The 13,865-nt window shown below is 39.2% G+C and overlaps 1 protein-coding gene and 1 non-coding gene across 5 annotated transcripts in view; both read right to left on the reverse strand.

Moving 5' to 3' along the window:
* Positions 1 to 13,865, reverse strand: part of CFAP91 (cilia and flagella associated protein 91) — a 122,758-nt gene that overhangs the window by 15,061 nt on the left and 93,832 nt on the right. For 3 of the 4 annotated variants that reach the window (XM_057697567.1, XM_057697570.1, XM_057697569.1), the window contains exon 17: positions 4,911 to 5,072. In XM_057697567.1, coding sequence (XP_057553550.1) covers positions 4,912 to 5,072 — 161 coding nt within the window. In that variant the 3' untranslated portion in view covers position 4,911. Of the gene's footprint in view, positions 1 to 4,500; positions 4,769 to 4,910; positions 5,073 to 13,865 lie in introns of those variants that run through there. The other variant, XM_057697568.1, reaches the window with a different exon arrangement.
* On the reverse strand, positions 4,655 to 4,785 carry LOC130830659 (small nucleolar RNA SNORA31). The gene has a single exon (XR_009047832.1). It is a non-coding gene; the product is annotated as a small nucleolar RNA SNORA31 (small nucleolar RNA).

Consider the following 13,865-nt stretch of genomic DNA (forward strand, 5'->3'; position numbering starts at 1 on the left):
GTTGGATCCATATGTATTTACAATTGTTATATCTTTGTGGATTAATCCCTTGATCATTATGTAGCGTCCTTCTTTGTTTCTTATAAAAGTCTTTAAAGTCTATTTTGTTTGATGTGAATATTGCTACTCCAGCTTTCTTTTGATTTCCATTTGCATGGAATACTTTTTTTCATCCCCACACTTTCATTCTGTATGTGTCCCTAGAACTGAGGTGGGTCTCTTGTAGACAGCATATATATGGGTCTTGTTTTTGTATCCGTTCAGCCAGTCTATGCCTTTTGGTTGTGGCAATTAACCCATTTATATTTAAGGTAATTATTGATATCTATTTTCTTATTGCCATTTTGTTAATTGTTTTGGATTTGTTTCTGTACGTCTTTTTTTCTTCCCTTCCTCTTTTGTTCTCTTCTCTTGTGATCTGATGACTAACTTTAGTGTTGTGTTTAGATTTCTTTTTTGTGTGTATGTATATCTATCATAGATTTTTGGTGTGCAGTTACCGTGAGTTGTTTGTTTGTTTTTTTTAAATAAATTTATTTATTTTTGGCTGCGTTGGGTTTTCATTGCTGCACATGGGCTTTTTCTAGTTGCGGCGAGTGGGAGCTACTCTTCATTGCTGTGTGTGGGCTCTTCATTGCGGTGGCTTCTCTTGTTGCAGAGCACGGCCTCTAGGTACATGGGCTTCAGTAGTTGTGGCTCACGGGCTCTAGAGTGCAGGCTCAATAGTTGTGGTGCATGGGCTTAGTTATTCCACAGCATGTAGGATCTTCCTGGACCAGGGATCAAACCCGAGTCCCCTGCAATGGCAGGCGAATTCTTAACCACTCAGCCACTTAGGAAGTCCCTACCATGAGGTTTTGATATAGTAGTCTATATATAAACAAGATTGTTTTGGGTTGCTGATCTTTTAATTTCAGATGCATTTTCAATATTCTATATTTGTGCCCTCCTTTTCTCACAATTGCAGGTTTTGATATCATATTTGTGTGCAGATGATTTCCTACCTTTACTATACGTTTGCTTTTACTGGTGAGTTTTTCCATTCGTAATTTTTTTTGTTTCTAATTGTGGCCTTTTCTTTTCTGCTTAGAAAAGTTCCTTCAGCATTTGTTGCAAATCTGGTCTGGGGATGATGAACTGTCTTAGCTTTTGCTTGTCTGTAAAGTTTCTGATTTCTCTGTCAAATCTGAGAGCCCTGCTGTGTAGAGTATTCCTGGTTGTAGTTTCTTCCTTTTCATCGCTTTATCATCCCACTCCCTTCTGGCCTGCAGAGTTTCTGCTGAGAAATCTGCTGATAACCTTATGGGAATTTCCTTGTATGTTGCTTTTTACTTTACCCTTGTTGCTTTTAATATTTTTTATTTTTTTTTAATTTTGGTCCATTCATTACTATGTGTCTCGGCATGTTCCTTCTTGGGTTTTTTCTGCCTCAGACTCTCTGTGCTTCCTGGACTTGGGTTACTGTTTCCTTTCCCATGTTAGGGAATTTTTCAGCTTTTATTTCTTCAAATATTTTCTCAGGTCCTTTTCTCTCACTCTTCTTCTGGGACCCCTATAATACAAATGTTGGTACATTTAATGTTGTCCCAGAGGTCTCTTAGACTGTCCTCATTTCTTTTCATTCTTTTTTCTTTATTCTGTTCCACAGCAGTGATTTCCACCATTCTGTCTTCCAGCTCACTTATCTGTTCTTCTGCCTCAGTTATTCTGTTATTGAATCTGTCTCGTGTATTTTTCACTTCAGTTATTGTATTGTTCATCTCTGTTTCTTTGTTCTTTAAAGCTTCTAGTTCTTTGTTAAACATTTCTTTTATCTTCTGAATCTGTACCTCCATTCTTTTTCTGAGATCTTGGATCACCTTTACTATCATTACTCTGAATTCTTTGTTGGGTAGACTGCCTATCTCCACTTCACTTAGTTGTTCTTCTGGGGTTTTATCTTGTGGGGTTTATCTTGTTCCTTCATCTGGGACATATTCCTCTGCTGTCTCATTTTGTCTAACTTTCTGTGATTGCAGTTTCTGTTCCAGAGGCCATGTTGTAGTTCTTCTTGCTTCTTATGTCTGCCCCTTGATAGATGAGTCTTAAGAGGCTTGTGCAGGCTTCCTGGTGGGAGGGACTGGTTCCTGCCCACTGGTGGGTGGAGCTGGGTCTTGTCCCTCTTATGGGCAGGGCTGTGTCAAGGGGTGTGTTTAGTGGCAGCTCTGTGCTCAGGAAGACTTTCAGCAGCCTGTCTGCTGATGGGTGGGGCTGTGATCCTGCCCTGATGGTTGTTTGACCTGAGGTGTCCCAGCACTGAAGCCTACAGGCTATTGGGTGGGGCCAGGTCTTGGTAAGAAAATGGTTGCTTCCAGGAGGGCTCAAACCAATGAGTACCCCCTAGAACTACTGCCATCAGTGTCCTTGTCCCCACAGTGAGCCACAGGTGCCCCATCCCTCCACAGGAGACCCTCCAATACTAGAAGGTAAGTCTGTCCCAGTCTTTCATGAGATTACCACTTTTTTCCCTGAGTCATGGTGTGCACAAGACCCTATGTGCACCCTCCAAGAGTAGAGTTTGTTTCCCCCAGTCCTGTGGAATTGCTGTGATCAAACCCTGCTGGCCTTCAAAGCCAGATTTTCTGGGGGCTCCTCCTCCTGTTGCCACACTGCCAGGCTGGGGAGCCTGACATGGGGCTCAGAAGTTTGACACCTGTGGGAGAACTTCTGTGGTAAAATTATTTTCCAGTTTGTGGGTCACTCACCTAGCATGTATGGGATTTGATTTTATCATGCTCCTCCTACCATCTTGCTGTGGTTTCTTCTTTGTCTTTGGATGTAGGGTATCTTTTTTGGTAGGTTCCAGCATTTTTTTGTCGATAGTTGTTCAGCAGTTAGTTGTGACTTTGGTGTTTCCATAAGAAGAGCTGAGCTCATGTCCTTCTACTCCACCGTCTTGTCTTAGTTTTGTGTCTAGGCTCATTGTTATAATTTTTATTATTGCCTTAAGTCAGCCCTCATCATCTCCTGTCTTCCACCAGAAAGCTGAGTCTGTTTATACATCCAGAGAATGCTGTGATATGCTGTCCAGATCCCTTTTTCAGGACCAAGGCACTCAATTCTTCATCTGCTTGGAGAATTGGCTAGCAATGCCTTGCACCTGAGTTCTTCCCAGTGTGTGCACTCAGCTTTCTTCACCCACTCTCTACCATCAACCAGAGGGAGAAATCCAAGGGACCCAATGGAGGAATTGCATTTCTAAGGCTGATTTTTTAACACAGTAATAAGATAGGCAAAATGCTTTGATCCTTGAATTTATATTATATGGATAGTACATAACATTACATGTAAATGCATGGTTTATGTCTTCAACGATTTCAGAGGTTATTTCATTATTAATGAAAAACAAAGGATTTTCTGCTGTAATTTACAGCCATAGTTTGGTATTTAAAAATTCTTCATCAGTTTTCTTTCCACTCTCTTTCTTAACTACGCCTTCATCTCAAACTTCCTTCCATGCACCTCTCTGAGACTTAAGATCCCAATAGATTTCCCTGCAGAGGGTCTCTTGGCCACATGTTCATGGGTAAATCTCAAGCGAAGGGAAATTATTTGTATAAAATTATACAGTTAGTGGTAGAGCTGCCAACACCCAAACCTTCTCAGTGCCAGGTTCAAATTTCCCTCTAAGCCTTGGTGCCTTCCATAACCTGAGAGTATACCCTCAAGGCCAAAATAGCAAATGATGTGCCTCTACCATGGGAGGGTTAAGGGAGAAGGTATAGGCAAAGGGTTCACTCCCTTTCCCCTTCTCATGAGAATTTTACTTTGAACTGACTCTCTAGCTCTGTTTTCCAGTAATCTGATAAGGTGGTATGTGTCAACTATGTTACTAAGCAACACTACTTAAGGTAAAAACTACCCCTGATTAGTAACTAGCATCTGACTGGGAGGAATTATAAATAAACTATTAATACCTAACAGGAAACTGTAACTTTGAGGTTTCCTGAGTGTGCTGACTTTTGTAACTGGGCAAATCCCAGGAAACTATGCTGATGGAGTTATTACAAGAGATGCTGGTCCAGAGGCATGTAAACCAGGGCAGCTCCTGCACCCACCCAATGTAAATCTCTTTTCCTTGCACCTGAGCTTTGTAAACTGGGCGCTAAAGGAAATAGCTATGTGGACTTCGTGTGGATTCAGTAAGAGCCTCTGTAGGAAGAGAAACACCTGATGCTGTCCTGTTGGAAGCTGTGGGTCCTGTCTTATATCTTTCTGAGCAGATTGATACTCAAATCATACCAAATATGGCCTATGTTAGCCTTGTGAGTATGAACGTTTAGTTGCACCTAAGACCAGGCCCCTGATGGACACTGCAGAGGGCATCAGGGCTAAAACTGGGAAGGCTGTGCCTCATGCCATGCTTGCAGCTAGAACAGTGCGATATGGAGTTAGACAAGGTACCCTGTAAGAACAAGCTTTTTTTTTCTTTTCTTAATAACACTGATACATTTTGTAGTTTTATTTGTGATGGACTACAGTCATATGCTAAAAGAACCTATAAAAAAAACTTTGAGTTCTGGTCACAAGAGTCCAACTGCTGTCATATCAACTCTGTTCTTTAACAATTTCAATAGCAGATTCCATAACCCAGGTGAAATGCACAAATTTTTTCCCCTGTATTTCCCCATTCAATCTGGGCGGCCACAATCAGACAGGCAGAAAGCATGAGGACACTTTCTTCTTGCATCCGTAGTGGAAACCTCAGCAGACAGTAACTGCTTCAGGCCTGTCAAACAGACGCATGAAATGCACCAGTTTAAATGGGAGCGCTTCATTTTCCACATTATGAGTGCTGGAGTACAGCACAGAACTGAGCGATGCTGCTCGTCCTCCCCTCTGCTTCCTTCCAGGTGGAAAATCAAACTCACCTTAGCCGTCTTGCTCGTTTTGCTCATTTTCAGCTTCCTCCTCACGTAGCTCAGGGTCTGATGCTCGCTGCTGCTCAACAGAATGCTTCTCGAGCATGTCTTCCGTGTGCCTGTGGATGATCTGGTGGGCTGCGAGGATATGCTTCTGCTGTGCGTTCCTCACTGTGCCAAAGGGACAGAAGACTTGTTACTCTGGAAGTCGGAACAAATCATTCCCAAAGACTTTCAAGAGAGTAGTGACAGAAATAACTTTGCAAACCACATATTCTCTTGCTTAAGGCTGACAGGATTAAAGGAAAAATACCTGCTCTCTGTTTTCGAAGGATACGTTCCAAAGGTAACTCAACCCAAATGTTATTTCTGCTCTCGCTGTTCCCACTCTCTGTTCAGCCTGGTCATGCCCCTCCCCACCAGGTCTGCCTCCATTCCACTGCTTAGCGACTTCCCTCACCTGGAGCACCTGACCTCACCTGAAACTCCAAATCCTGCCCTTCTGCAAAGCCCAGTCCAAGTCCCAACTCCTCCAGGAAGCCTCCTTTGACTGGGTTGGCCCACACTTACCATGACCACACTTGAGTTTGTACAAACCTATTCAGCACTGAAGTACTTCATGTGAGTTACATTTCGTTTTTTACCTAGACCATAAATGACCTAAAGGTAAAGACCTTGTACCATACTTCTCTTTGAGCCTTTAGTTCCTAATATGGCGGGTACTTGTTGACTGATGAGTTTCTGAGCTCATGGCTTTAGAAGTTGGTCCTAGTTCCACATTCTAAGAGTATTTATTATCAAGGCTTAGTACATTAAGCATCCTATTTCCCTTGGAAAGAGGTAATCGTGATGATGACAGCAGTTAGCATTTGTCCTTACTTTGTGCCAGGCACTGTTTTAAGCAGTTGGCACGTACTTATTCATTTAAGCCACCCACAACCCTAAAAGAGAGTATTATTAATACCCCCATTTTCAGATGAGGCAACTGAGACACAGAGAGATTAGGTAATTTGCCTAAAGTCATACAGCTACTAAAACACAGTAAGCAGTACTGTGGATTCTATGCTATTCAGGTTTATATAGGGTAGTTTTTATAGGGTAAATCACACAGCAACTTACAACACTTCACAGCAGTACTGTTGAAAGAATGGGGACTTTGGAGCCACACAGACCATGGTACAATCTACAAACTGTGTAATGCCTCTAAGCACTAACTTCCTTAACTGAAATATGAGAACACATCTAGAGATGTTGTAAGACATTTAAATAAGGTATTTCTAAAAGTGGTTAGTACACTGTCTGAAACTTGGTAGTTACTATAATTTTCATCTATATAAAGGTCTTCAAGGTCATTCCTGCCATCAATCTTTAGAAAAATGAGAGTTGGTGGATTAGGAAGGCTCTGAACTCATCTCCTCTCATGGGCACACCAAAATCACAACTATTTACAGAGAAACTATTAATGACAGAGACCAGAACCTACCAGAAAAGACCTCTGCAACTAAAGATATAAAGAAAGAACCATAGTAAGATGGGTAGGATGGGCGGAGTTGTGGTATAAGTCAAGAGCCGTACCCCTGGTAGGCAACCTACAAACAGGAAAATGACTACAATTGCAGAGGTTCTCCCCAGGGAGTGAGAGGTCTGAGCCCACATTGGGCTCCACAGCCCAGGGGTCCTGCACTGGTAAGATGAGTACCCAGAGCATTTGGCTTTGAAGGCCAGTGGGGCTTACTTTCAGAAGACCCCATGGGCTGTGGGAAATAGACTCCACTCTTTAAGGGAGCACACAAAATCTCTTACATTGTGTCACCCAGGGCACAAGCAGTAGTTTGAAAGGACCCTGGGTCAGACCCACCTGCTGACCTTGGACAGTCTCCCAGAGTGGTAGGAGACAACTGGACCTTACTCTGGAACACAGACACTGGTGGTAATCATTTTGGGGAGGTTGTTCTACCACATGGACACTGGTGCTGGTGTGCACCATTTTGTAATCTTCCCTCTAGCTTATCGGCCTCAGGATCCAGCACCACCCAGACCCACTGCCTTTAGGCACCAGTATAGAAATGCCTAAGGTCAAGCAACTACCTGGGCAGGGACACAGCCCCACCCACCAGTGGGCAGGTTGCCTTAAAACACCCTGAGCCCACAGACACTCATGGACACAGCTCTGTCCACCAGAGGGTCCAGGACCTGGCCCCACACACCAGGGCACAGGTACTAGAATTGGGACCCCCAGGGCCTGCAGCAAGAAACCTAGAGACTTGGCTCACCCACCAGCAGGCCAACATCAGCTCTGAGATACTTTGGGCCCCTCAGCCAGCCTCCCCAGAACCTGGCTCCACTTACCAGACATATAATGGATAAACAACAATGTCCTACTGTAAAGCATAGGGAACCATATTCAATATCCTCTGATAAAATGTAATGGAAACGAATATAAAAACAGAATATATATACATGTATAAATGAATCACTTTACTGTACTGCAGAAATTAACACAACATTGTAACTCAACTATTCTCCAATAAAAAAAAAAATAAGGCAGAACAGCAACAAAAAAAGGAACTCTAGAGAAGAATGGATGAAAAGAATGAGAGGTCAGAAGTTTTTAACAAAGAGTTAGAAAATACAAAGAACTGAACAGACAAAAATACAATAACTGAAGTGAAAAACACACTAGAAGGAATCAATAGTAGATTAAGTAATACAGAGGAATGGATCAGCAAGCTATAAGACAGAGTAGTGGAAATCATTCAAACTGAATAGAATAAAAAAGAATAAAAAGAAATGAGGACAGTTTAAGAGACCTCTGGGACAATGTCACACAAACTAACATTTATATTACAGGGGTCCCAGAAGAAGACAGAGAAAGGGACAGAGAACATATTTTAAGACATAACAGCTGAAAACTTGCCTAACCTGTGAAATGAAACAAACATGCAAATCTAGGAAGCATGGAGAGTCCCAAACAGGATCAACCCAAAGAGGACCACACCAAAGCACACTGTAATTAAAATGGCAATGATAAAGAGATATTATTAAAAGCAGCAAAGGAAAAGCAACAAGTTATGTACTAGGGAACTCCCATAAGGCTATCAGATGACTTTTCAGCAGAAACTCTGCAGGCCAGAAAAGAGTGGCAAGATATACTTGAAGTGATCAAAGGGAAAACCTACAACTAAGAATATTCTACTTGGCAAGTCTTTCATTCAGATTTGATGGAGAGATCAAAAGTTTTACAGACAGGCAAAAGCTAAAAGAGTTCAATACCACCAAACCAGCTTTACAAGAAATGTTAAAGGGACTTCTTTAAGTGAAAAAGAAAAGGCCACAACTAGAAACATGAAAATTATAGAATGAAAAAGCTCACTGGTAAAGTTAAGTATACAGTAAAAGTATTAAATCAATGACATACAAAGCTAGTAGGAAGGTTAAAAGACAAAAGTAGTAAAAATCACCTATATCCACAATAAGCAGTTAAGGGATACACAAAACAACTAGATATAAAATATGATGACAAAAAACAGTAATTGTGAAGGGCGGGGGGTAAAAATTCAGAGTTTTAAAATGCATCTGAAATGATAAGCACTTAAAATAATCATGTAAAGATATAGATAGACCTATCTACATCTATGTATGAACCTAATGGTAACCATAAACCAAAAATCTACAATAGATACAAAAATAAGAAGAGAAAGGAATCCAAACAACACTGAAAACAACCATCAAATCACAAGAGAAGAGAAGGAAAGAAGAAAGGAACAAAAAAGAATTACAAAAAACAACCCCAATCAGTTAACAAAATAGCAATACCTACCTATCAATAATTACTTTCAATGTAAATGGACTAAATGCTCCAATCAAAAGACATACAGTGACTGAATGTATACAAAAATAAGAGGCATATATATGCTCCCTACAAGAGACTCACTTGAGGTGTAAAGACACACAGACTGAAAGTGAGAGGATGGAAAAAGCTATTCTGTGCAAAACAAAATCAACAGGAAGTAGGGGTGCAATACTTATATCAGACAAAACAGACATTAAAACAAAGACTGTTACAAGAGCCAATTACATTGGCATTACACAATAATCAAGGGATTAATCCAAGAGGAAGACATAAAAATTGTAAATATATATGCACCCAACATAGGAGCACTTAAATACATAAAGCATATATTAACCTACATAAAGGGAGAAATCAACAGTAACATATAATACTAGGAACTTTGTATGTGTGTGTGTGTTAAAGAATTTATTAATTTATTTTACAGCAAGACCTATGATATGGGTCCCTCTGTCACAGGCAATGACCACAGGCAACTTCCACTGAGGAATGAAATTCAGAAATTTCTCTGCAAAAAAACAGAAACAGCTTTTCTTCAAGAATAGTGTTCATCTAGAAATTTACATACTTATACAAACAGACATTTTAACCTTTGCTCTCCCTTTTGGGTCCATCCACGTTTCCAATATAGTAAGTTCCATACATATGGACCTTCAAGTTGCAAATTTTCAAAGATGCGAACATGCCCCTGTATGCCAGCTGTTGTATTGTTCTACTGTACACTTCAAGGCACTGTACTGTAAGATTAAAACTATTTTCTATATTTTTTGTTTGTTTTTTATGTATTATTTTTCTGAAAAATATTATAAACCTATTACAGTACAGTACTATATAGCCGATTGTGTTAGTTGGGTACCTAGGCTAACTTTGTTGGACTTATGAACATGCTCTCGGAACAGAACTCATTTGTATGTGGGGACTTACTGTAGTAGAGACTTTAACACCCCACTTACATCAATGGACAGATCACCCACACAGAAAATAAGGGAATATTGACCTTAAACAACATACTAGACCAGATGGACTTAACATATATAGAACATGTAATCCAAAAGCAGAAGAATACACATTCTTTCCAAGTGCACATGGGATATTTCTCCAGGATAAATTACATGCTAAGCCACAAAAGAAGTTTCAATAAATTTAAGAAAATTGAGATCTTATCAAACATCTTTTCTGATCACAACTCTATGCGACTAGAAACCAACTACAAGAAAAAAATAGCAGAAAACATGTGGAGGCCAAGCAATACGCCACTAAACAACCAATGGATCACTGAAGGGATCACTGAGGAAATCAAAGAAGAAAAAATTTTTTAAATACATAAAAGAAAATGAAATAAAAAATGGAATGATCTGAAATCTCTGGGATGCAGCAAAAGCAGCTCTAAGAAGAAAGTTTATAGTGATACGAGCCTACCTCAGAAAAGAAAAATCTCAAAGAACCTAACTTTACATCTAAAACAACTAGAAAAAGAAGAGCAAACAAAAGTTTGTAGAAGGAAAGAAATCATAAAGATCAGTGCAGAAGTAAATGAAATAGAGCCTATTTCTAAAAAAGTAGAGAAGATCAATGAAACTAAGAGCTGTTTCTTTGAAAAGGTAAACAAAATTGATAAATCCTTTGTGCAACTCATCAAGAGAAAAAGAGAAAGGGCCCAAATAAAAAACATCAGAAATAAAAAAGGGAAGCAACTATATGCCAATAAAATGGACAATCTGGAAGAAATGGACAAATTCTTAGAAAGGTATAACCTTCCAAGACTGAACCACGAAGAAATAGAAAATATGAACAGACCAATCACAAGTAATGAAACTGAAACTGTGATTAAAAATCTTCCAACATACAAAAGTCTAGGACCAGATGGCTTCACAGGTGAATTCTATCAAATATTTAGAGAAGAGTTAATACCCATCCTTCTCAAACTCTTCCAAAAAATTGCAGAGGTAGGAACACTGCCAAGATCTTTCTATGAGGCCACCATCACCCTGATACCCAAATCAGACAAAGATACTATAAAAAAAGAAAATTATAGACCAATATCACTGATGAATTTAGATGCAAACATCCTCAACAAAATACTAGCAAACAGAATCCAACAAAACATTAAAAGGATCATACACCATGATCAAGTGGGGTTTATCCCTGGAATGCAAGGATTCTTCAATATATGCAAATCCATCAATGTGATACACCATATTAACAAATTAAAGAATAAAAACCATATGTTCATCTCAATAGATGAAGAAAAAGCTTTTGACAAATTCAACACACATTTATGATAAAAACTCTCCAGAAAGTGGGCATAGAGGGAAACTACCTCAACATTATAAAGACCATATTTGGCAAACCCACAGCAAACATCATTGTCAATGGTGAAAAACTGAAAGCATTTCCTCTAAGATCAGGAAGAAGACAAGGATGTACACTCATGCCAGTATTATTCAACATAGTTTTGGAAGTCTTAGCCATACCAGTCAGAATGGCCATCATCAAAAAGTCTACAAACAATAAATGCTGGAGAGGGTGTGGAGGAAAGGGAACTCTCCTGTACTGTTGGTGGGAATGTAAATTGGTACAACCACTATGGAAAACAGTATGGCAGTTCCTTAAAAACTAAAAATAGGACTACCATACGAGCCAGAAATCCCACTCCTGGGCATATATGCTGAGACAACCTTAATTCAAAAAGATACATGCACCCAAATGTTCATTGCAGCACTATTTACAATGGCCAAGACATCAAAGCAACCTGAATGTCCATCAACAGAGGAATGGATAAAGAAGATGTGGTACATATATACAGTGGAATACTAGTCAACCATAAAAAAGAATGAAATAATGCCATTTGCAGCAACATGGATGGACACAGAGATGATCATACTAACTGAAGTAAGTCAAAGACAAATATCATATGATATCGCTGACATGTGGAATCTAAAAAAATGACACAAATGAACTTCTTTACAAAACAGAAACAGACTCAGACTTCAAAAACAAACTTATGGTTACAAAGGGGAAAAGAGGGGAAAGATAAATTAGTAGTTTGGGATTAACATATACACACTACTACATATAAAATAGATAACCAATAAGTACCTACTGTATAGCACAGGGAACTCTACTTGATATTCTGTAATAACCTATATGGGAAAAGAATCTGAAAATGGATATATGTATGAGGGTGAGTCAAAAATTATCTGCACGCTGGCTGTAGAATTTATTTTAATTAACTTTTAGAAAAGACAAATACATAATTTTTTGACATAATCTCCTTGCTTTTCAATACACTTTGTCCATCTGTCAACAATCTTTCATATTCCCTCATTAAAAAAATGTTTTCATCTGAGCTGCGAGCCACGAATGCACCGCTGTCTTCATTAGAAGTGAATCTTCGTCCTCATAGGGCTGCTTTCAGGGACCAAACAGGTGAAAGTCCGATGGAGCAAGATCAGGATTATAGGGAGGATGCTTTAACACCTCAAAATTAAGTTTTTGCAGAGTGTCAGCGGTGTGGGCAGAAGTGTGAGGACATGCACACCCTCAGACCACAAAAAACGAATCACTGCACGCTGCTTTTCTTTCACGCAAATCACAAGTGGGGCATCCATTTTTGCTCCCACCACAGTTACAAATGAACTGATGTAACACGTTCACACCTGCACAGCAGTGACTGGGGAGACAGTAGCCTTGAATGGAAAGCAGTGATAAGACAGTGCAGCCAACAGAAGTTTTAATATAACCGGAGTGCAGATAATGTTTGACTCACTCTCGTATATGTATAACTAAATCACTTGGTTATACACCTGAAACTAACAAAACATTGTAAATCAACTATATTCCAATATAAAATGAAAATTAAATCTAAAAAACAAATTGAAGAATAAAAGCCATATGATCATTACAATAGATGCAGAAAAAGCTTTTGACAAAATTCAAAGGCTCCACAAAATGGGTGTAGAGGGAATACACTTCAACATAATAAAGGTCACATATGAGAAGCCCACAGTTAACATCATACTTGACAGTGAAATGCTGGAAGCATTCCCTCTAAGATCAGGAACAAGATAAGGATGTCCACTGTGGCCACTTTCATTCCACATAGTATTAGAAGCCCTAGCCACAGCAATCATTCAAGAAAAAAGATAAATAAGTAAGTAAAAGGAATCCAAATTGGAAAGGAAGAAGTAAAACTGTCACTGTTTGCAGATGACATGATACCATACATGGAAAATCTTAAAGATGACACCAAAAAACTACTAGAGCTCATCAACGAATTTGGTAAAGGTGCAGGATACAAAATTAATGTACAGAAACCTGTTGCATTTGAATACACTAACAACAAACTATTGGGAAGAGAAATTAAAGAAATAATCCCATTTACACTCACATCAAAAAGAATAAATATCCAAATATCCAAAATATATAAATAGCTCATACAACTCAATACCAGGAAAACAAACAAACCCAATTAAATAATGGGCAGGTGACTTAAACAAACTTTTTTTTTTTTTTTTTGGCCTTGGCATGTGGTATCTTAGTTCCCTGACCAGGGATCAAACCCACTCAGTGCAGTGGAAGCACAGAGTCTTAAAACCACTGGACCACCAGGGAAGTCCCCTGAATAAATATTTTTTACAAAGACATACAGATGGCCAACAGGCACATGTAAAGATGCTCAACATTGCTAATCATCAGAGAAATGCAAATCAAACTCACAGTGAGATCACCTCACCCTGTCAGAAAGGATATGGAGGTTCCTCAAAAAAGTAAAAACAGAACTCCCACATGATCCAGCAATCTCACTCCTGGGCATATATCCGAAGAAAATGAAAATACTAATTTGAAAAGATACATGTACCCTGATGTTCACAGCAGCATTTTTTACAATGGCCAAGATATAGAAGCAATCTAAGTGTCCATTAACAGATGAATGGATAAAAAAACACGGTGTATACACACACACACACACACACACACACACACACACTGGAATACTACCTAGTCATAAACAGAATGAAATTTTGCCATTTGCAACAAAATGGATCAACCTGGAAAGTATTATAATTCATGAAATAAGTCAGACAGTGAAAGACAAATATTGTATGTTTTCA

The sequence above is a fragment of the Hippopotamus amphibius genome, chromosome 10, assembly GCF_030028045.1.
Source record: "Hippopotamus amphibius kiboko isolate mHipAmp2 chromosome 10, mHipAmp2.hap2, whole genome shotgun sequence".
Taxonomy (NCBI): domain Eukaryota; kingdom Metazoa; phylum Chordata; class Mammalia; order Artiodactyla; family Hippopotamidae; genus Hippopotamus; species Hippopotamus amphibius.